Here is a 22083-nt window from a genome sequence, read left to right as displayed (position 1 = left end):
GGTGAATGGGTTTGCACTGACAGTGAAGAGTTCAAGTGTTGCTCTAAGGACAGTAGAGGACTGCGCTAATTTAGGATCAGGTTGTGAAACTGGGACATAGTGAGACATGTCCTCAGTTTCAACATAATGGACCATGGTAGCTGACTTAGTTTACATCTAATAAACAAAACATGCATCTCTTTTCGTGACACATATTTTTGTGTCATCCTTTAAATAGTGGTGGTCCCTGCCAGGATAAGTTGTAAATGGATTATGATAGGCATGGTATGAAATGATGAAGTAGGTCTAAGAGCAATAGGTTTTAAACAGTCGAGAAGTCTGTGGACAAAATTGTGACCAAAAAAGCTAATCAACATTTTTCTTCATTCCACAATAAGAATAATATCCCATTTTAGTTGTAATTCATTTGTGATTAAAATCTGTATTGAATCGTCAAAAAAAATTAAACAACGAAATTCTTAGATGAAATTTCTAGATCAAATTTTCACATCGAAACTCATATTTCCCAGCTACGTTAAGTACCCAAATGTAACATCTGTCTAATTCAGCCCTCGGTTCATCAAAGACAGTATGTGATTGGTCAAGTGTCCTGTCACTCACAGCAGTAACCAGCAATTCCAAAAGGACGAGTTACGTTCCCGCTCAGCCAATCGCAGCCCGGTTTTATTATGACACCATGGGATTCCGCGAAATTGTTTCTTGGAGTTGAGAGAAATGCTGCACTCGGTAAAATAGGGCAAGTTGACGCTGAAGTGGGAACACTCGGACAGGCGAAATACACGCAGGCACAATAACTCAGCCAAAAAGCTCGATGCGCCATAGAGCTGGCGCCCAGAAAGGGGTTGAACAAGAGGCGAAGAACCGGGGAGTGATAGAAACTCCTATCTTTCCTGAGGCGGTGTTTATTTGTCCGCCCAGCATCCTAAAGAAGAAAACGCACAGTCTTTGCGGAATAGTCACATTGAAGACGACACGTGTGGATGATTAACCACGTTTCTGCAGGGGACAGCGGTCTGGCTACTTTTGCGCCCGTTTTTTTGGATTGTTTTTTCTAAGCAATTACTGTCTGTACTCCACCCGGCTAGAGATGTCGGAGGTTGATGTCTCTACCGACTGCGCCCCAAGTCGTCCTCCGGATCGGACGGAGGACATACTGAAAGAAAACCAAGAGAACAGAACTTTACTTATGGTGGCAATGATTTTATTGGACTTGAAGAAATGCAGTCCCGACGCTATCACCGATGGAGACAGCAGATGTCTCGGAGGCAGCGAGGCTGGCGAGCAGGAGGAAGGGAATGAGGAGCGGGGAAGCTGCCGTTTGAACAGCGAGGACAGCTGGGGGTCGCCGGCTCTCAAACAACGTCGAAACAAGGCGGCGGGGAGACAAGAGTCCCCCGAAAAGAGGCACTGCTGTCCGTTTGCTGGCTGCGGGAAGATGTACGGCAAGTCGTCCCACCTCAAAGCTCACCTCAGGGTCCATACCGGTAAGTGCGGCTTCTGCTGGCTGCCAGAACGACACGCCTACGAACTCACTGGCTCGGTTCTGTTAACGACAGCAAATCCGCGCTGCGTCACCTGGAAGCTGTGGTTTATATTTTACACTCCTGTCGACGCTGCTAAAACTCTCCTGTCTGTGCCGCCAAACGTGTGAACATTTCATTAAAACTCGCATCACACTAAATACTTTTAGATAGTTTATAATGGCGTCATTACAGAGCCGCCAACGGTCCGTGTTATGATGTGGAGTTTTTATCAGATTATAGGCCGGATTGACAATCTGTGCCGGGACTTTGCGTTGCTTGCGCAGAGTACGTGACCACATGTTCCAGCAGCAAAAAAACAACATGTTACAGGAAAGGTGGTCCCGTGAACCGCCTGCTGGAGGTGTAACTGACCGGTCTATGCACGGCTACATACAAGCATAGACTGTCTATGGATACAAGCTGAATGATTATAGAGGGAAGGTGTGTGTGATATAAAAGTGTACTTTAGCGTGTTTTTGACACGCAACAGGACGGGAATCCTGTGGGAACATTTCGTGCCTCCGCCTATATGTGATGTATGGCAGTCTGTCGGAGTGTAATGGATCACTCTGTACCATTGCATGCGACGCTGCTCCAATAATAGCTCAAATTGTTATGCTTAATCAGTATGATTCTTACGACTGATACGTCTTCAGCTTCTGCAGAGGCTTAAGTATCGTATTTCTAGTGTATTGGTTGATGATTCACAGACAGGTCACTGCGACACTGTTGTCCCCACATGTTCTTGTCCGGAGGTAACCCACCCTGCAGCACTGTTTCCTCATACGTCACCGTCTCCACTCCCCTCAAACATGGGGGTTGTAAACAAGAGCAGACACGTGGTACACTGGAGCACGTGGAGAAGAAGTTGGGGTGTGGCTTTATGTGTTTTTCTCATTCACATGACTCTTTATCCTCACTCAGCATTTCTGCATCTAAATATATTTTAGAAAATCTACGTGAAAAGGAAACCCTGCTTCAGAGACAGCCTCCATTATAATACTTCTGCCTCCCCCACCCCCCCCCCCCCCCCCAATCACTTAGTTGATACATTTTGCCAGCATAAGTATTGTTTGTAGTGTGTTTGCTGTTGATATTGTTTTCATAACAGTCATTTCTCATTTATCCGATTGTGTTTCTGTAATTAGTGAAAGCAGTAGTTCTTTCTGCTATTATCCTTTCAAGTTTATTTCATTGTGTAAAGTCTTAGCCAAAATGTGTGTGAGAAAGTGATGGGACACTCTTGCTACTTTGATAGTAATCAGAAGTGTAAGCAGCAATCGGGTACTGTTAATCCCATTTATTTGGTAAATTGATCATCAGTTAGTGTGAGCACCTCTATTAAAGTAAAAGCTTTTGTCACTTTGCTGCTCTGGACCATTGGGCTGTGCACGCCAAGGAGGAAAGACATCTTGATTTTTGAAGTTGTCAGATAACTCAGGTGATCATGTAAACAGCTAAGTCCTACATCCCTTATCAGATAACTGCAGTCAGTTGGCTGTCAGTCACACACCAGTTATCTGAAAAGGTGTGAGACTTGTGTACACTCCATGATTGGCAAAATGTATTGTTTTTACACTGACCTTCATCATGTTTCAAAGAGCAACTAAGGGCTTTTTATACTCTCCTATTACTAAGAGTTGGCTGGAACAGCCCACTGAGGTGGGAGTAGAATAACAAAGCTCATAGGTGAAACAATAACCTGTGAAAAGAAAGAAGAAATATTTACTTGTTTTCTCAATTCTTTATACTGTAAAGAATTAAACAATTACCTCTGTAGTGTAATTTGAATAAACTATTTATCTTAACTACTTCCCTCCTCCATGTTTACATGTTTTGCTCTAAAAGCTTGTAAGTAGATAATTAGGATTACTTCCCTCCTGTTCCTCCCTTTCCCCAAATATATAATATACTTAGACTGACGCTAACTATTGGAGCTGACTTATCAGTGCGGCCACCATCATCATGTGCCCAGTGCCCATCAGGCTATTTCTACTGGGGAATGTGTATTCCCAGTTACAATAATTATCATAACTTTCTGAATTTTTTACCCGATATTCCTGCCGTTAGCATTTCACTGATTGCCAAATAACGTTGGTTACAATGACATAATATCATAAATGTTCAAAAACCAAAATTATTATTCAGTCTTCTTTGCAAAAGGTACTTCCACTTTATGGGCTTCTCACATTGTGCCAGTGATCTCGATCTGGGCCACAATCCTGCAGAATTTTCATGTATTCCCGTTCCAACACACCGGACTCAAATGAATCAGTCATTGAGCAGAACTTCAGAGGCTGTTGGATCCATTTGAAATCCATACATTGAAAACCTGCAGGACAGCAGCCCTCAAGGCCAGACTTTGGACACCCCTGTTCCAGATGAACTCCTGGGTCACAAACCCACACTCGACAGTGTAGGTGTGGGTTTGGCGATGAGAATTCTAATCCAGATCAACAAAGCACCAATTCAGCGTCATCATTGTCACCAGATATAAATTCATATCCTTAATCTCAATACACAGGAAGAACAGACTTTATTGAGAGGTTGCGCCTCTGCGAGGTTGTCCATCTGTTTTCTGATTGGACAGTTTGCTTAGTCACCATCCAGTCAGATAGAAGTGTAAAGACAGAGACAAAATTTTGAAAAACTTCAGATCCTTGCCCACAGTTTTGTCCTTTGGACAGAATGTCTGCAAAAGAATCGTTTTTGTTTTGTCTTTTTTTTTTTTTCCCTACAAATACAAATCTGTTTTAACCATGTAAATTATATCCTACAAATTCACCAACTTGAAGATTTCAGGCATTTTTTTTTATTTTTGCAGGATGAATAAATTTAATTCACAAATATAAACCCAGAAATGATTTACAGCTGCAGAATCTCCATGACTTTATACAACCTTTCTTCAAAGGCTCTCACATTCTCTACAGTTGCCCTCGTCGTTACCTTCTTCTTCTTTCTCGCGTTCCTCTTCTTCTCTGGTTTGTTCCCTTCATTGGTTGCATGTCAGCTATTCTGCTATACACTGAGCCCGTTCGCTTGTTCCTTCGGTCATTCATTCATTCATTCATTCATGGTCTATACGGTTTATTCCAATGCAGGGTGAAGGGGGGCGTGCAGTCTATCCAAGCAGCTGGCATGCGAGAAGCAAGGCACACCCTGGACAGGTTGCCAGACGATGGCAGGGTCGTGTTAACATACATGAGAGGGCTAAATATTATTAGCGCTGCACATGTTCATGGGGATCTGTGGGGGAAACTTGATCTTTAACTAAATCTGTTGAAGTCTTGGTTTTATGTTGAGTCAGTAACAGGATAAGATAGAAATAGTGACCATAGCACTGCAACAGACAATAAATGAATTTGGAAGAAAAACTAGAAATGAAAGGTTACAAATGATTAAATTGATTATTAATCACCTAAAATGACAAAGAATCTGCATGTGTCTCCACAGGTGAGCGTCCCTTCAAGTGTACCTGGCCAGACTGCAGCAAAAAATTCTCCCGGTCAGATGAGCTGACGCGTCACTACCGCACACACACAGGCGAGAAACGCTTCAACTGTCCAATGTGTGACAAGTGCTTCATGAGGAGTGACCACCTGACTAAACATGCCAAGCGACACGCGGGCTTCCATCCCAGCATGCTCCAGGGTTCCAGCGCGGCCAAGAGACGCTGCTGCTCCATGTCCTCCTCTGATTCTGGGGACCAAAGCCCTACCGGAGTGTGAGACACATCCGCATACTGTACAGACAGACAGAAAGGTACACAGTAGACAAAGAGGCATACACACTCACATGTATGATGTGTGTACCTTTGCGTAAGCCCCATCAAATCAGTCAGCTCAACCAGCCAGACCACAATTCAGGGAGTTTTTCTTTCACGTGCGAACTGCAAACGATAACCTTATAAACATGACTTCAGTGAAAGTAGATCTCACAGTCTTACACCCTGAGGTCACTAATATTTATTAAGGGTTAATCAGGGTTTGTCAGGAAAGTGTGGTTCTTTTTATTGGTTTTATTTTGGCAGTACAATTGCTCATTTGTTTTTTTGTTTGTTTCTAGAAAAAAAAGTCTCCCAACAAAGTGATATTCCTGTACATGTTCAGTATTGGTTTTTACAAACACTTGGTTTGAAGATGAAGATACCAACAAGAACAATAGTTAACAAAATCTCACAATTGATTTGTTCCTAGCGTGTAAAGGCATTTTGGGAATAGTTATTTAGAACTATTGTGAACATAGTCAAAAGAATATACTTTTGTACAGTTTCAGTCCAGGACAACATGAATGCATAGTATAGCAGTATTACCATGTAAATATATGAAATAGAATGGATGATCTACTCATAGTATAGTTAAATGTTATTAGAGAGTAATAAGAAAAGCTATTATTTAGAGATAAAGAGCTTCATTATTTAATTTTATATATTTAGCTATGGACTTCAGGTGAAATCAGGTGTGCTATGTGTTTGTAGGTGTAAGCAGTGTGTTTTCTTGTGCTGAAGTTGAAATGTTTTTAAAAAAAACAATGAATGTGCAAATACATGCACCAAAATACATTTACAGTACTTTAGCAAGACCATAACATATGAGCCGATCTCATGGGAAATAACACCTCAGCGTTTGCATTCAGACTTGAATTGTGTTAGTTGTGCTGAACAACATAACAGGGTAAAGTTGTTTTTTTTTTTTTTTTTAAAGATAGAGTAGTAACTGTTTTCCTTATGCAGAAACACTTCAATGTTAATACCCTGATAATTTATGTTGTGGAAGTCTATGCCTTTTGATGTATGTTTTTGTTTATTTTTTTAAGGGGAATTACTACATTTTCATGTTGGGGGTGAAAATACCACTTGAATGAACATTTTTCACATTCTTTATTTTGCTTTTCATAAATACTATACCGCTCAATAGATCAATGACTGTCTGTAATACCAATGGTGCCAGTTGCTGTATGCTGAAACGGAACTTTGTTTATAAATTGACTGCATTTTATACCGGACTCATGTGTGTTCATGCCAATCAATATTATATCCTGAAGTGGTGACATGGAAGCACAACATTTCTCACAATGAAACATTGCAAGACCTGTTTTTTTTTTTTTATTTATTTAATTTCCTTTAGCACTTTGAGGGAGGGCCTCATTAGTTTCTTTATGAATGACTGTATTCCACCATGTAGCATGCTTGTATGTATTTCTTTGGTACAATCTATATTTTATTTGTCTGATAATCTTTTATAATATTACTAATGGAATGAGAGGTCTTATTAATTCACTACAGGAGCCAGATACCTTGTTAATGTTATTAGTTTTCCTTTTTTTTTTTTTTTTAATATATACTTGTCACATACTGCATTCAGATGTCCAAATAGGTTGGTGTAGTTTTATTACAGACTGTATACGTTTGCTTAGCAAATTACTTTTTTTCTTTTCTGTCATTATAATAACTGTGATTAGATGCTGGTGCCTTTCAGGTTGAAGCCTTTTCTTCTGATGCTACTGTACTGTAATCAGGGACTGACAATGCAAACACCATGTTATTGCAATGCACATTGTTGTGTAATAATTACTGCTCAAAGTTTAAACATTAAAACTACTTTTTTTTCTTACTAAACATTTATGCTTTCTTTTATATCAGCAGTTATATGGGACACAATTTAAACAGTGACGTTGAACAGAAGATTATCCATTTGCTTTGTGTTTATTGATCATCTTCATACACTGCACATAACAATAACAATGTTAAATACTGTAATGGGAGCATTTACAATACAAGAAAATCATTTAGAAAAATGTAAACCCAAAGAATAGTGATTACCTTGCATCTACATGTTAAAAATAAATGCACAACTTTGTCAACAGCAAATGATCTTTAAATAAACTAAACAATGAAGACAGCAATAAATACACATATCTTTACACTTCTCTGTACTTAAGGCATACTCTAAATGCAAATAAATGACTGATTCAGAGAAGAGGATTGTAAATGATGGATATTGGTTTTCAAAGTCAACCACCCTTGATGTGATGCTGGAATTATAAAATGCTTTCTAATTCGTTAGTTAAAAGAGAATGCCATGTCACCTGTCGTTTTGGCATCGTAGGTCTGTATGCTCTGCAGTGTCCAGCAATTGTCACATCCTGTGACGCTGAAGAGAAATAAAAGTGAAGGTCTAAGACGACAAACTGTGCTGGAAAATCTAAACTTTATCCCTTCAGTTCCTTTGGCCTTGGCAACGTGTGGATCATGTAAGCATCCTGTTAAGAGGGTCAGTTCCATGATGTGTAATCTTCCCTTTTGACAGTTTATGTCTGATAAGCCACTGTCACAGCTGTGCAGAAAACAGCACGCAGATATGGACCCATAAATGTAAACAAATGTGCAAATTCTAAACAGCAAGTCAAGCTGGTGCCACAACAACAGCGTGAGATGGCAACAAACAGAAAACATTTCCATTCAACCATTCTGTCCAGTGCTCTTCATGCAATGTGTTCCTCACTTATTCATTTTCATACATTCATCCCTAAATTCTGTGGTGAAGCATCTCAAGCCAGAGGAGCAGAAGTGTTGAAGGTGGTGTGAATGAGTGCAATGAACCAGCCTGTGCTACATTACAACTCTGTACAGTACAATGCATACAGTACCAGAGATCCTCTATTTGGGTGTACAAAGACCATAGCCTGCACTCTTCTTTATGTTTGAACATTGACACATATGATCCCTCTGATCCCTCTTTTTTTTTTTAAATTATTTATAAAAGTAAGCATTTAAATGAAAACAAAACTAAAAAATGCAAACCAGAGTCAAGGTAAGCTGAGCAGTTGAGAAAGCAGTTACAATAATGCTTGTTACTCTTCAGGGCAATTGAACTCACTTCACAGCATCAACTGACCTTTTCCTGTCTTTCAGCTAATATTAGTGTGTTACATTACACAATGTCTGCCAGGAGAGGAGCTCTCAGCAGAAGTGGTTTTCCTACCATAGGAGGAATCCACCACATTACTAGTATTTCAAATGCATGTAGATTATTCTCGTATGTGTTCCTTCTCCCAGATTTTAAACCAACGTTTCTAATTCTTATTTGGATTATTTGTCATTATCACCATAGCACTTAACTGTCATGACAATATTCTACCAATGCCTAGCGGTCGCCACTCTTGTGGCAAGGTAAACTTGTGGCAAATGAAGAGGCGGGGAGGTTATGTTGTGTGGAAAGGGACAGGGAGCAGAAGGCCTTGAGGGTTACTGAATTTGGCAGGTGGTGGAGGAGGTCGCCTGGCAGCACATGCAGGTGGGGTTGACGGATTTAGGTGGGATCAGATCCAGGTCCTCGTCGTCTGGGATCTCGTCAAGGCGGTAACCATCTTTCAGCAGCTGAATGTTCAGATCCTGGTTGATTTGCTGAGAGAGAGAAGGCAGACAGAGAAGGTCGGTAGGTTGGAGGTGTATTTCCTGAGTAACAAACCAGCAATTATTGCTTAATTCTGCAACGGCTTAGTTTAAAATGTTTAATTAACTAATTATGAAACCTTGTTGACCTTTTTCAGCACCCAGACCTTTAAACTGTCTGGCATTGTGACTTGAAACAAGGGGTTTTCAGTTAAAAAACAAGTGATCTAATGAAGACTGTAGGAGATTTAACTAATCATCAGACACAGACTAATGGTGTTGTCATGGTGAGGACAGTTATTTAAATGAGTAGTGCCCACTTCCTTTAGTATCCCCAAGGCATGTCTGCCAAGCCAGAATCTGATCTGTTTTTGGTCAGTGTTCAATGATCTGCTTTTTGTTTGAAAGAAATAGAGGACTATATTTTTGTAAGATTATCCGGTGCAGCTGTTGTCTGAGCTCAAACCTCTGCCCCTTCAATCTGTATGAAATCTGTTGTTATTGACCTCCTTCCTTTTCAACCTGGCATTCAAACAATCAACCTTGCTATGCACTGCTAGCTGTTAGGAGGCCTGAAAGCAAGACCATTTGTGTTGGTTGATGCCCAAAATCTTTAAATCTGTGTACAGTTAGAACATTGTACATGGATACCAATAAGATTGCGAATACACGCAGCTGAGATGAGTTTCCTCAGCAAGGTGGTCGGGCTTTCCCGTAGAGATAGGGTGAGATGCTCGGTCATCAAGAGGAACCAGTTGAGGTGACCTGGGCATCTGGTTAGGATGCCTCCTGGACACCTGCCTGGTGAGATGTTCTTGGCATGTCTCTGTTGGAGAAGACCTTGGGGAAGACCCAGGACACGCTGAAGGGATTATATCTCTGGCCTGGGAACGCCTTGGGATCCACGCTGGTGAGCTGGCAAATGTGACTGAGAAGAGGAATGTCTGGGCTTCCCTGCTTAGGCTACTGCACCCACAACCTGACCCCGGATAGGTAGCAGAAAATGGATGGATGGATGGATTCCAACATGCTGTGAAGAGCAAACCCTTACTTATCCAAAAACCCTTATTTATGTCAGTGGGCCACAATTTTCTTTTGAATCAACCATAAATCTAAACATAAACCTACAAACCTGCAAATATTTTTGCCTATATCTTGCATGGTGAAACGAGTGCTTCTATCCACAGATATGCAGTATAAATACCAGGCAATAAAAGTACTCAAAAACATCTTTATGTTACTTATTACAATGAAAGTGTCTCCTGCATCACATCTTGTCAAGACTATCCTGTCACCAGCAATTAGATAGTAAATTAAAAATGTGAAATATCCAATTAATCATCTATCCCCTGACTTCAATGTGATAAGAAAATGCACAAACATGGAGACTGTCCACTCTTGTGAAGTAGACTGGTAAAAAGTAGCAGTGGTAACCATGGCAGAACAACAAGCAGCACTTTCACAGATGGCTGAAAAGCGTCATCTCTTGGAACTTTGTCACGATTATGATACACCTGGTGTGCTTCTTCTTTCCAATGTAATACATTTATTTGTTTGTCCGGTAGCAGAAACATGTTAAACAAATTTTCAAGTTTACAGATTTCTATGTATCAATCCTCTAGACTTGCAGACGCTGTTGTAAATACTCACCTTACTCTCAGAGACCACAACACAAACCCTTTAACTGTGTATTGTATGTTCATAACTTCACCAAAACTTATAAAATAAAAAAAAGAGGTTATAAGGAAACTAGGTTTATGGTGTTCATCAGTTACAAGGTGGCATCGGGATCTAAACTCCTGAAAATATCTCATTCAGTTTAGTCACATTCCTGAACTTGTCACAGACAGAAAATTGGTGTGAGGATGGGGAATCAGGATTTATCCAAGAAGAGTAAATATGACATGTGCTTGTGATTTGCTCTTATACTGGCAGCTGCATTGAAATTAAGTCTGGTACTGCAGGAGCAAACACCCAGGGATTACATTTTATTTATATCCTGCTTTAAATCTCAAACACAACTATGCACAGGTGCACCTGCAATGTAATCATGCACTTGCAGGAAGAGCACACGCACCAAGAATTATGATGGATAAGCAGCATGGGTATGCTGCAGTATGTTTTTTTAAAAGTAGCTTATGAAGGTCTGACTTTTGGCCTCTTGGAGAATTAAATGAAGAAAAACAAGGTTTGGCGGAAACAATATGGGAAATATGAGAACAGGAAGCAGAGTGCATCGCACTCCTCTCACCTCGGCAGATGAGTATCCTGATGATGAATATCTAGACATGTCAAAATCATCATCACTGAAACACAAAGAAAAAAAGTTAGCATTCAATTATTATTGTCATTAACAGAATTTATGTTCATTAAAAAGAATTGCACCAATATATGTGCTTTGGTGTGTTTGCTCACCTGTCTGTATCTAAGGCCACCAAGGGCTTTTCGTCTGGACTCTGGTCTAAAGAGGAATAGCCTTTATTAGGCACTACCAACCTGTGTGGAGGAAACAGAGAAGACCAAATAATCACGATCAAAAAGAGGGTTTAAGAGAAGAAAAGAGTGGAAAAATCACATTCTCAAATAGGAAGAGGGGAGTATAAAAAAGGAACTGGCTGAGATAATAACAGAAAATAAAGGTAGGCCTGGAGGCGCAGCGAGAGCTGTACTGAAGGAACAACACGAGCATGAAAGAGGTTTAATTTCTTCCTCAGACATTTTACAAACCCTGAATCAATAAGTCTATTTTTACTGCCTTGACAGATAAAGCAACTGAACATCAAGTATAAAAGCAAGCTGTGAAATGTACTAAATGTATTGTATGTAATGCTGAAATATGACATGTGTATTAGTTTCCTAAATAAAAATAAAATAAACTTAATTTCAATACTTTATTTTATTTTGTGTTCAGCATTTCAGCTTGAATCCCTGACTTTGAGGCATTCCTGCAATTAAATCGACCCTTGAAGCTAACATGTCATGCAATACTAACATAAAACATGGATGGTATTTATCATGAAATACATCCTTTAACAGAAGTGTCTCTCTGTTTTTCCACTAACACATGTTAACAGAGCTCACTCCTCACCGTGTTCTGGCCATGACGTTGTTCTTCTTAGGCTGTTGGTTAACTGGACTACCTACAGTGTTGCCATTCTTCAACGAGCCCTTCCTCGCCAGTTCTCTTTGTTTCTCTGCACATGAGACAAAAACACACGGGCGTGTGTTCACCTCTTGATAACACACACACACTGCACACAAAACTATGCAATAAAGAAAGAATTTAACTGCAAATTGCATTTTGTTGTTTGCAGATGCACATACAGATATGAATTATACAGCTCAGATTGCAGTCAGACTGAGACTGTTATCTATGTTAATAAGCTTTCAGCTTAAGCGCAAGAAGAAACCAACATGTCGACGCATTCATCGTATGTCAAGAAGCCTTATATTCTCAAGCACCATGGCAAAGTTTACGAAGTACAAATAAAACATCAAGGCAGATTAGTTTTGTTTCCCAGGCAGAGCTTCTTCAATGGCCACATGAAAATGTTGACCACTGATAGTTAGACTGACAGGGTTCTTTCACTTACGTAATACAATACAAAACAAGACCAAACTACGTGTAGCATCAATTTTAAACCTCCCCTTTCTCCCTTGTTTTCATCTGATCTGCTATAACATGGCAATTTACTAAACAAATACTTCTATACTTGCCTGAGAATGCAGTTTATTTATGAAATTTAAAAAATGTGCTTCCATTATGTAAAAAGTACATAAGTCTATCTTCCCAGAACTGATTTAAAAAGAATAACAGAAAACAATTTTCTGACTAATTTAACAAACATCAACATGACTTGTTTATATTTTGATTCTAAGTTAACTAAATTCTTGCTGCTCACAACCGTGTTACCCAATTTGCTGAAATGAACTTTTCGATAGTTTTGGGATGTGTTCAATAAAAGACTACTTGGGATCATATTTGGCAGAAAACCTGCTGCTTAAACATTATGGGCTAAGTTATAAGAATTATAATTGTTAAGATAATAGTATAAATATATAATATGTAATGAAAAAATCAAAAGGCTTGTCAAAAATATGAATACTTAAAAGTCTGACCAAGTGGAGTTTTACTTATGAATTATGCTGAATCTAAAGAAGCAACTAATTCTATAGCTCCTACCTATTTTCATTTGGAGGGGTGAGGGCTTGTAGTTGATAGTAACAGGGTCCCCCTCTCTGGTGTCTGAATCTGCCTCTGAAGCAGTGGAGGAGGCTGGATCCTGGAAGTAAAAGGTAAATAGACAGAAAGATGAGCAGAAATGTACACTACTAGGGCAGTTATTAATAAACAGGCAATTTTTGGCCCGCATAATAAGATATTTCCAAGTAATGTGATACAATGCATCATGATGTGTTTAAGTCCCTCAGTCCCAGTTTTAGGAAGGATCTATAGAGATGCAGCTACATCTAAGGACCTGTGTATTTAAAGAAGAATAAACAAGACAGCTCAGTGATAAATGGAGGCTGGGGAAGGCCTCATGACATCAGATCTGGTTGCTTTGGTTTGTGGCTCTGAAGCTGGCAGTAGAGGCCGCCCTGCAGGTTGCAGTAACCTCGGGCTCCGCTACAGGCCACACAGCGCATCGCTACACCTTTTACCCCAAATTGTATGAAAAGACTGAGATTTGATAGAAGGTACAAACACACATTCGTGACTAGAAAAAAAACCCACTGTCAGCCATCCTGTTAAAGCGACGAAAGTAGCGTCGTAGACGGAGCAACTTGCTGCTTGGATGCTGAGGATGTAGCAGCAGCAGCAGCGTCGGGATGGGATGCTTGTTTTCGCCAGACATGACGGATGCTGCGTAGCACACCGGCTGTTTTCATTCCACTGGGAGAAAAACATACCTCTTTCCGAAGATGCGATACGAGAATTGATTTTTTTGAACATTTAATTCCTGTAGTAGTTTAAAAAAAAAAAAAAAAAAAAAAAACTTGCCGAAAATGCTCACACGAATCATTATTCATGGTGGTGGATTTCTCTAGACCTCTAAACACTACCAAAGCCAGGCCCCATTAACTATGTATCCCACTGCTAATGTCGTGTCGATTAAACTGATTGATTATCTCGCCTTGATAACAACCAACAAATTCGACTTACCAGCGGCTGCATCTCACTCTGCATCTCTGCCTCCTGCACCGCGCTCGGCACTTGAAATCTGTCTATTTCTTCCATCATGTTGGCAACGCGCTTCTGTCCTCCCTTCTGCTTCAAGCCAAGCGTTCCTGACTGCTTCCCTCACCGATTTTTGGCCAATATTGTCAGCAATCCCTAATTTTTTAACTATCTTTGTGGTGCTCTGGTGGCGAGCTACATCCCAGCAGGCAGTTTGTCAACGATGGTGTGACCAGTTGGGTGACGGCGACTCCACCACCCACTTCCGGGTAAGGTGTCCCAATGTAAGGTCCGGGGGCCCAGAGTAGGCCATTTAAATAAAGCCAGCATAGTCCCCAATAATCCAAAGTGACAACATGTTCTTATAAATTGGTTGAAAAATATTCCCTTATGCTCTTGTAGTTTTGTAATAGGACCCATGTGGCTATTTTTCTGATTTTGCTTCATGTCACCCCCATCTTTATAATTTTTTATGAGTTTAAACCACACGTAGGCTCCATAAAATTATAGCCCACTTAGGTAATAATACAATTTTTCCAACAGCTAAGTGAAAAGTTTCAACTAGACTTAAATCGATGTGGCACTTTGTAAATAGACTTTTTTTTTTAACAAAGAAAGATGGAATTGCAAATGTTAAAAACACATTGGACTTTCACTGCACATTGTTACGTTCCTGAATCAGTTTTTTTTTTTTACAGAACCACTGTCTTTTAAAGATGGTTGAGAGCTGCCTTTGAGGTTAGATATTTTTTGTGAAACTGAATGATAACATGCAGAAATATTTCATGCACTGCAGTCAAATGTAGCCGATAAAAACGTATTGAAACCTTTTTTCCTCAAAAGGAAACAAATGAATAATTACCTGTAATTAGCCAAGACAGTAACTGCATCCACATTGAAGTCTGAGTCCCCACCAGTTAGATCTGAATACACTAACACTGAAGACCATGACAACATGACCCGGATGGTGCCAAACAGCTGTTAAAGCGTAATGGTTGAAATATCTGACTTTATCATCGATTATTTGTAATGGCTTGCAAATGTTAATGTGAATACAAGCATAGAAAACAGAAATTTGGGACTTTGAAATATGAGTGATATTTTTATATCAAAGAGTAAAGCAGACAATCTGCAGACAAAATCTGCAACTGTCAGATACCCAGGTGCTCCTTAACACATTCAAATTCACTTAAAAACAGCAATGGTGAAATGTAGCGGATCACATTTAATCAAGTGTAAATTGTGGTACTGCACTTCAACAACATACTTCAACATTCTGCTACCTAAGTAGACATAGCCTGAATTCATAGAGTAAAATCTAATAAAACGAGACACATATAGAAATAGATATGGATATATTTAGATATAATACCAGTAATAATAGATTTGATTTGCAAAGCACTTATCAAAGCTCCTAAAACACCTTTACATTGAATCCATTCATTCAGTCTACATTTGCTCTCTTGGGTGGTAAGCTACATGTGCAACCACAGCTGCTTTTGGGCAGCATGGTGGAAGTGTGGCAGCCAATCTGCACCAAATATTCATATACCAGTGAGACACTAGCAAGACACTTGGCATTGTGTCTTTTCCAAGAACACAAGAGACTGATGAGGAGGATGCATAACTCAAAGCACCAACCCTCCGGTTGTTGGACTTGCTCTACTTCTTGAACCACAGAAGACATAGCCTATGTAAATTAATTGTGAAATAAATATATATGTTTCTTGGTATAAATTATATATAGGACAAAAAAAAAAAAGAATCTTTATTAGAAAAAATAAGATTTAAATAGAAAAAAAAATAAGTTAAAGGCCATTGTTGCCCGCAACATGTTTCTCACTTTGCAGTGTTTGACACGCATACAGCTCGGATTGCATTTTGACCTAACTTACAAACACAGAACAGAAGCGGTACACCCCTCAACAAGTTAATGGAAAAAGTTCCAGGCATGTTCAGTGATTACTGCAACTATCTTGAGACAGCCAGCAGATGGCAGTCTAACACTAAAGAAGACAGCAGAACAGGCTTTATGGCGGATGAATGCCAATGAGATGTGGGCAGGGTTGAGTAGGTCATTACCTTGTTGTCTCATGGGTCCAGTCGGTTTTAATTTCAAAATCATGTATAGTCTTGTGTCACTTATATGCTTATCTGTAAAAATGTATTGATAAATGTAGGTTGTTGGCATGGAGATTTGTTAAAACATGGATTTACAAATCAAATGATTGTTTTTTTCACATGTCATTGTTTTTGCAATGTCTTGAGTATTGACAAATTTTTTTCTTACATTATTTCAGCTCATATCATGCTATAATTACACCATTGTTAACAAATAACCATTCATGCTTACTAAACTGCACAAAAACAGACTCATTTCAAAAGTAGAGATGCACTGCACATATCTGTCAAAACTGATGACAGTTGGGACTCTGGGTACAGTGTCTGCGCCAATGTTTGTGACTCTGTCAGACTAATTTGAAGGATTTCATTAATGGAGATTCGAGATTTTTTGTTAATTAGTCACACAAAAAGAAAGACACAACACTCAGCTTGAATCTGCCGTGTCAGACCAAGAGGTCACCTATGCTCCATGAGCAGACTGAAGCTGCCACTGGCTAACCTCAACCTGGCTCAATGTCAGATGCCGATGCAGCATGTGGACATCTCATGTTGTAGACTGAATCTATATCTCCATCTATCTATCTATCTATCTATCTATCTATCTATATATATATATATATATATATATATATATATATATATATATATATATATATATATATATATATATATATATATATATATATATATATATATATATATATATATATGTATATATATATAAAATTTGTCTGCACAATGTGGCTTTAGAGACACAGACTGTGTGTGCTTGGCTGCCGTATCTGCTGTCTAAATCTACTTCCTGCTAAAGGCAAAAAATCCTCCCTTTTTTGTCATTTTTGGCATGTAGCATTAGTAGTATTTGAAACTTAGATTAACATTCTGTCCTTAGGCAACCGTGTGACAACACATTCCACAAATCCTACTGATGACTGATGCGCTGGGTTGTGTGGGTTATGTAATGTTCCAGTGGTACAGATGAAATTGCAGATTACTGACCCTTCATGCATTTATTAGTAATCTCTCCATCTGTAATATATGTCCTTTGTTATGTAACACTGGGGTAAACCTATGACACTTTTTAGACATTTCTCTTTGAAAACAGGATGAATTTGGAGCTTTTCTATGTGATCTCAGAGATGGATTGGCAGTGAGAGTTCCCTAGCGATGTCTAACATCACAAATGCAAGAATTTAAATAATTGCAAGTCTCACAGTAAGCAACAAAATCAGGATGGATGGATCAATAGAAGCGCAAAGATCAGGAGAACAGATTAGTGCAAACTAAATGCTTTGATGCAAGAAGAATTCTTTCAGCCCTAAACACCAGCCATACCTCACTGCGAAGTACTATTCTGGATCTTTGGTAGTCATTTTCCATGATCCTGACACTGGTCACTGGTGGAAACAGATAAAAAAAAAACACAGAAGGAAAGCCAAAGTGACAGAGATCAAGAGAGAAACTGGCAGGAAGATAAATAAAAGTGAATCAGATCAACAGACAGCTGTAGAGTTCCTTTTCTAGTGAACAGCTTCAAATCGACAACCCACCAAAGCCTGCTGCCATCTGCTTATCCCTATTTCATACGTGTGTACACAGTCTTTGTTTTTCTGATACACACTCACTGAACAAGCTGCTGTACCTCTACTGTCAACAGACATGATCTTTATCTCATCTAACAATCTGTGATAAATAAACACCTCAAACAATTTACATAAAATCTTACGTCCTTACTCAAATTAAATCAGTGAAAATCTGATTTTTATATGGCACTGAAGTGTGAAAATAAATACAATTTCAAGCATTACAGTAAAAATTCATCTATGTTACTCTATATTTTTTACTGACACAGAGCTGTGCAAATGTTCTAGAGCCAGTAAGTTTCTGAGACGTTTTGCATTACTTAATGGTAGAAACTTTGCTGAAAAAAAACTGTTTTCAACAATCTGACACTTATCTCATGGCTCTGAACAACCTATTGCAAAGACACAATTTACTAAATTTTCTTTAAATGTATCTACAATAATGCCTAAAATAACAGCTTATTGGACACAACATAGTGATTTTGCACTAACAAAATATTCCTAAAGAACTATTGCTGAAATCTTGCATGTTGTGCAGCATGTCTTTAAAAAAGTTACAAAACTGGTGAAATGAATGACAAAAGAGGAGGCGGCAGGCTGACAAAATCCCAGAAGTATAAACATGTTCACATCACGCTCTCCATTTAAACTTTGCTTTTGTCTAATTTACTTCATTTTTTTCTTGTCTTTGCTGATAAAAAAAACACGTTTTATTTTGCCAATGTGGAAAGAAATGAGCTGTAGCAACAGGTTTTTCTCTGAACTGTGTTTTATGGAAAATATTACTGATGTCAAAAACTTTAAATACAACAGCTTTATTGTTTTCTGTAATTACAGATATTCACTAAATATTTTTGCTTTATCCTTATCTGCTGTTACAGGTTAAGAGAGAGCTTATTGATGCATGCTTCACTTTGTGGATTAAGTATAACATAAAATACTCTGTTATCTTCTAAGAAACTTTAATAACAATGAAGTAAAAGTGCAAAAAATGTCATAATGCAATATATAACTTCATAATATAAAAACCTACATTGAAAAATAACAACTCCTTTTTAGTGTGTTTTAAGAGAAACTAAAACTAAGGACATTCTGTATAATGAAGTCACTTATCATTTTATATCTGCACTTTACACTCTTGAGTTCCTTTTACAAAACCATTATGACGATGCTGGATTGTGGTTGCAAGATAAGGATTGTGTGCTTACCGATGATTACCAACAGGATGTGGGTCACCGTTGCTGTCAGTGTGTTCATCATTGATTAGCTTCAGTGCTTGAGGCAACAAGAGGTCAGCTATCAGTTCAGTTCAAGTGTTACTTTTTAAAGAAAATGGAGAGTTAAAGCTGGTAATGCACAGCAAAATGGTAAAGGAACACTGATTGTGAACTATATTAGTAAAAACTGTATTGTGGAGTTTATTGTGCCAGTGAAGAACAACAAACAAATAAAGAGAACAATGTCCTTAGCTGCAAGTGTAAGAATGCAACAAATAATCATTATATTTTCAAGATATCAGAATATTCTTTGATGCTGTAGTTCATGAGTGTCAAAGAATAATAATAATAAAATAAATAAATAAATAAAAATAACCCAACAAACAAAAACAGTGGAAGTTTCCAAACTACAATGTAAAGATTTCAATTTTTCACCTGCTTAGCAGTTTAAACAGACAAAATAAAATAAAATAAAATAAAATTCCACTATAATAAGAAATGGGGAAACTGGAATAGCAAAGCTTCTCACACAGAAGTTGATCAAACTAGAGTTCATGTGATTAATTATTCATTCTTCATGGTTTTTTTTAATTTATTTATTATTTTTACTTGTCAAACATTAAAACAAGTGGTCAACTCAGTGCAAATTACTGCTCGTCATTGTTATTTATCTTTTAACTTTTAAAGTAAAAAACAAAGAACTAAGATGAAAAGAAAGAATCTTCAGGTGTGTTTGTATGTTGCAGGTGGGAGGGGAGGGGGTGTTACTGCACTAAAAGCAAGTTGTTCTGAGAGTAGATTTTAATAGATTTCTCTTATGGAAAACAAAACTTTTCCTGTCGAAGCCCTTTCGTCTATCCAAATAGCATCCGTTTCAAAAGACAAACACATACTTTACTGTAGATACAGTGCTATGGCTGTAGCACAATCACAATCATAAACACATATTCAGACAAAATAAGTACGACTAGAGCATTCTGACCTTGTGCATGATTGCCTTTTATAAATATCTTATTCAGTCAACACAGCAGCTGCTTGAATAAAAAAAGAGGCACAGTGGAATGTTACACTTTTGCTACTGCTTTTAATCCTGTGAGAACTGGATTTGTATGAGCAGAAACTTGTGGCTCAGATGGGGAAACAGTCAAAAAGGTCCCTCAAGCTCTCTTTCCTGTCAACAAAACATCAAACCATCCCATTTCTTCCCCATGTACTTTCTCATCCCCATCAAAAATAGACCAAACTTATCCTCCGTCAGTTTTGACTGAGTTACTCTTCCAACTACATGGCTCTTCCCTCTGTTTTCTTTGGGCTGCATGCATCGTACCTGTGGTGTCACTGTTACTAATTCTGCAGCACATGAAGACTGCATGTCAGCTACATGGCAGCATAATGTCTTTCCATCTCAAAAGTATCTGTTACTTTCAACTGACTTTGACCCCCTTAAGTCCTCTGTTGAACTTAGTTGTGCATTTGTTATTTCTCCTCCATTCCCACCCAGCTGTCTTACTTGGAGAGATGAAAAAGAATAGAGCAGTGGAGGATATCATGGTTGGCTTGTGGGGAACAAGCCAAACTGACTGACAGATGGACAGTCCCAGCGACGCACAGCAGAGATAAGAGGATTGGGCCTGCTTGTTGTTGTTGGTCTTGCCACCAGTCTTAATGCAGTTAGTTTAGTCAGGGCTCTACTGAATGGCACAGACGAGATAGATCTGCAAGCTGTGAGTAACACAAAAAGAAAACACAAAGGAAAGTGAAAATACGGACTTGTGCAAGTAGTTGCTGGTCCCTTTCTACCTTTAATTCTAATGAATTTCAACAGGTAGCCAACGCTGAAGCATGCCAGCATATCACGTTTATGTCTTCCAGTTTTATTCAAGCTGCAGTCAGCATGTACTTCTGTTCAGCTCTCTCCAGATCAGGTCCTGCAGTGAAAACAGGCATTTTCTCTTGGTGTGAAGGCACTTTGCAGGCTTTGTAGAGGATGACGAAGAGGATGAGGATGAGGACACCCACCACAGAGTTACAAACAATTGCCACAATGGCCCACAAGGACAGGCCCATCCTTAGATCATGCTCCATAGTAGACTGGGATGTTGTCTCTTGAGTCACATCAGACTTCAGAGGTGGGTCTGAGATGAGCAGCCAGGCCAGAGTTTTTTTTCCTTCAGCTCTGCGGTTTCTCACTGAAAAGAAAAGAAAAACAAAACACAATGACTAAAACACTCAGTGGACATAATGAATCCAACTTTTTAGGCACACACACACACACACACACACACCAGTGGCACACTTGGCTACAATTAACCTGTCGGTCACGTGGATAGACTGAGTCCTCTGGCGAGGTCAGCTCAGTAAAGATTACTTTCTCTCTGACGAGTTCGTCATTGGACCAAGGTGCTTTATCCCTGCAGATGCTTTATATGGAACAACCTACATTTTGTACACTCATTGTAAAAGTAGGTTATATTCTCAAAGCAGATTGTCAAAAGCAAAAAAAAAAAAAAAAAGAGAGACATATCAGTATCAAATACAAAGCATTAAAATGTTTTTTTAACAGAGATATTTTGGTTTTAAAAAAGCTTAGAGAAGTGCAGAGGCAAATTTATTCTGGGTCACTGATCTTTAGCTATAATGTTTTTTTGGGAGGGAGGGATGCGTATATGGCTGTTTTGTGGGAGATACTAAATGGGTCACTGAGGTGTGTTGCTGTGTGCATTAGTGAGAAGTAGAAAATGACAAGAGAGCATGAGATGGCATGAGCAAATATTTCCCCACTCAGAGTTCAACAGATATAAAATCTTCTGACTTCCCCTTCCTCTTTCCTCAAATATGTTTCTGATGAGACCACAGATCTGAGATCTTCTCTCCTACCGGGAGCAATATCACTACAGATCAAGACAGCTCCTGCTGTTGAGAAGTCATTTCAAAGTTATCCGTCCCTTTCTAGGCTTTTTATGACTAAGTCAAATAAAGATGGATAACTAACCTGGAATTTGGTGGCAGTGACACATTTGTTCTGCTCTTCAGCTTTCAGAGTTGGTTTCTTTTTCTGCACATG

General features: G+C 38.8%; 2 protein-coding genes across 4 annotated transcripts; one reads left to right on the top strand and one right to left on the bottom strand.

Annotated features, from left to right (window-relative positions):
• Positions 1-800: 800 nt before the first annotated feature.
• klf9 (Kruppel like factor 9) lies at positions 801-5417 on the top strand. Its single transcript, XM_079250977.1, has 2 exons — positions 801-1484; positions 4977-5417. Exons 1-2 carry the CDS (start codon positions 1088-1090, stop codon positions 5249-5251), a joined length of 672 nt encoding a protein of 223 aa, XP_079107103.1. The 5' UTR covers positions 801-1087; the 3' UTR covers positions 5252-5417.
• A 3352-nt stretch (positions 5418-8769) lies between these two features.
• fam219ab (family with sequence similarity 219 member Ab) lies at positions 8770-14158 on the bottom strand (the record flags this gene model as incomplete). Of its 3 annotated transcripts, none has more annotated exons than XM_079251295.1 (6): positions 8770-8928; positions 11168-11222; positions 11332-11412; positions 12005-12110; positions 13100-13199; positions 14081-14158. In XM_079251295.1, 6 exons carry the CDS (start codon positions 14156-14158, stop codon positions 8770-8772), a joined length of 579 nt encoding a protein of 192 aa, XP_079107421.1. The 3 variants fall into 3 exon arrangements, with proteins under 3 accessions (XP_079107421.1, XP_079107422.1, XP_079107423.1); XM_079251296.1 differs by having other exon boundaries at positions 8770-8925; XM_079251297.1 differs by having other exon boundaries at positions 8770-8925; positions 14132-14158.
• Positions 14159-22083: the final 7925 nt, after the last annotated feature.

The sequence above is a fragment of the Telmatherina bonti genome (genome assembly GCF_933228915.1).
Source record: "Telmatherina bonti genome assembly, chromosome: 13".
NCBI classification, from domain to species: domain Eukaryota; kingdom Metazoa; phylum Chordata; class Actinopteri; order Atheriniformes; family Telmatherinidae; genus Telmatherina; species Telmatherina bonti.
Note: the sequence above shows the minus strand (reverse complement) of the source record. Positions and strands in the feature narration are given on the sequence as shown.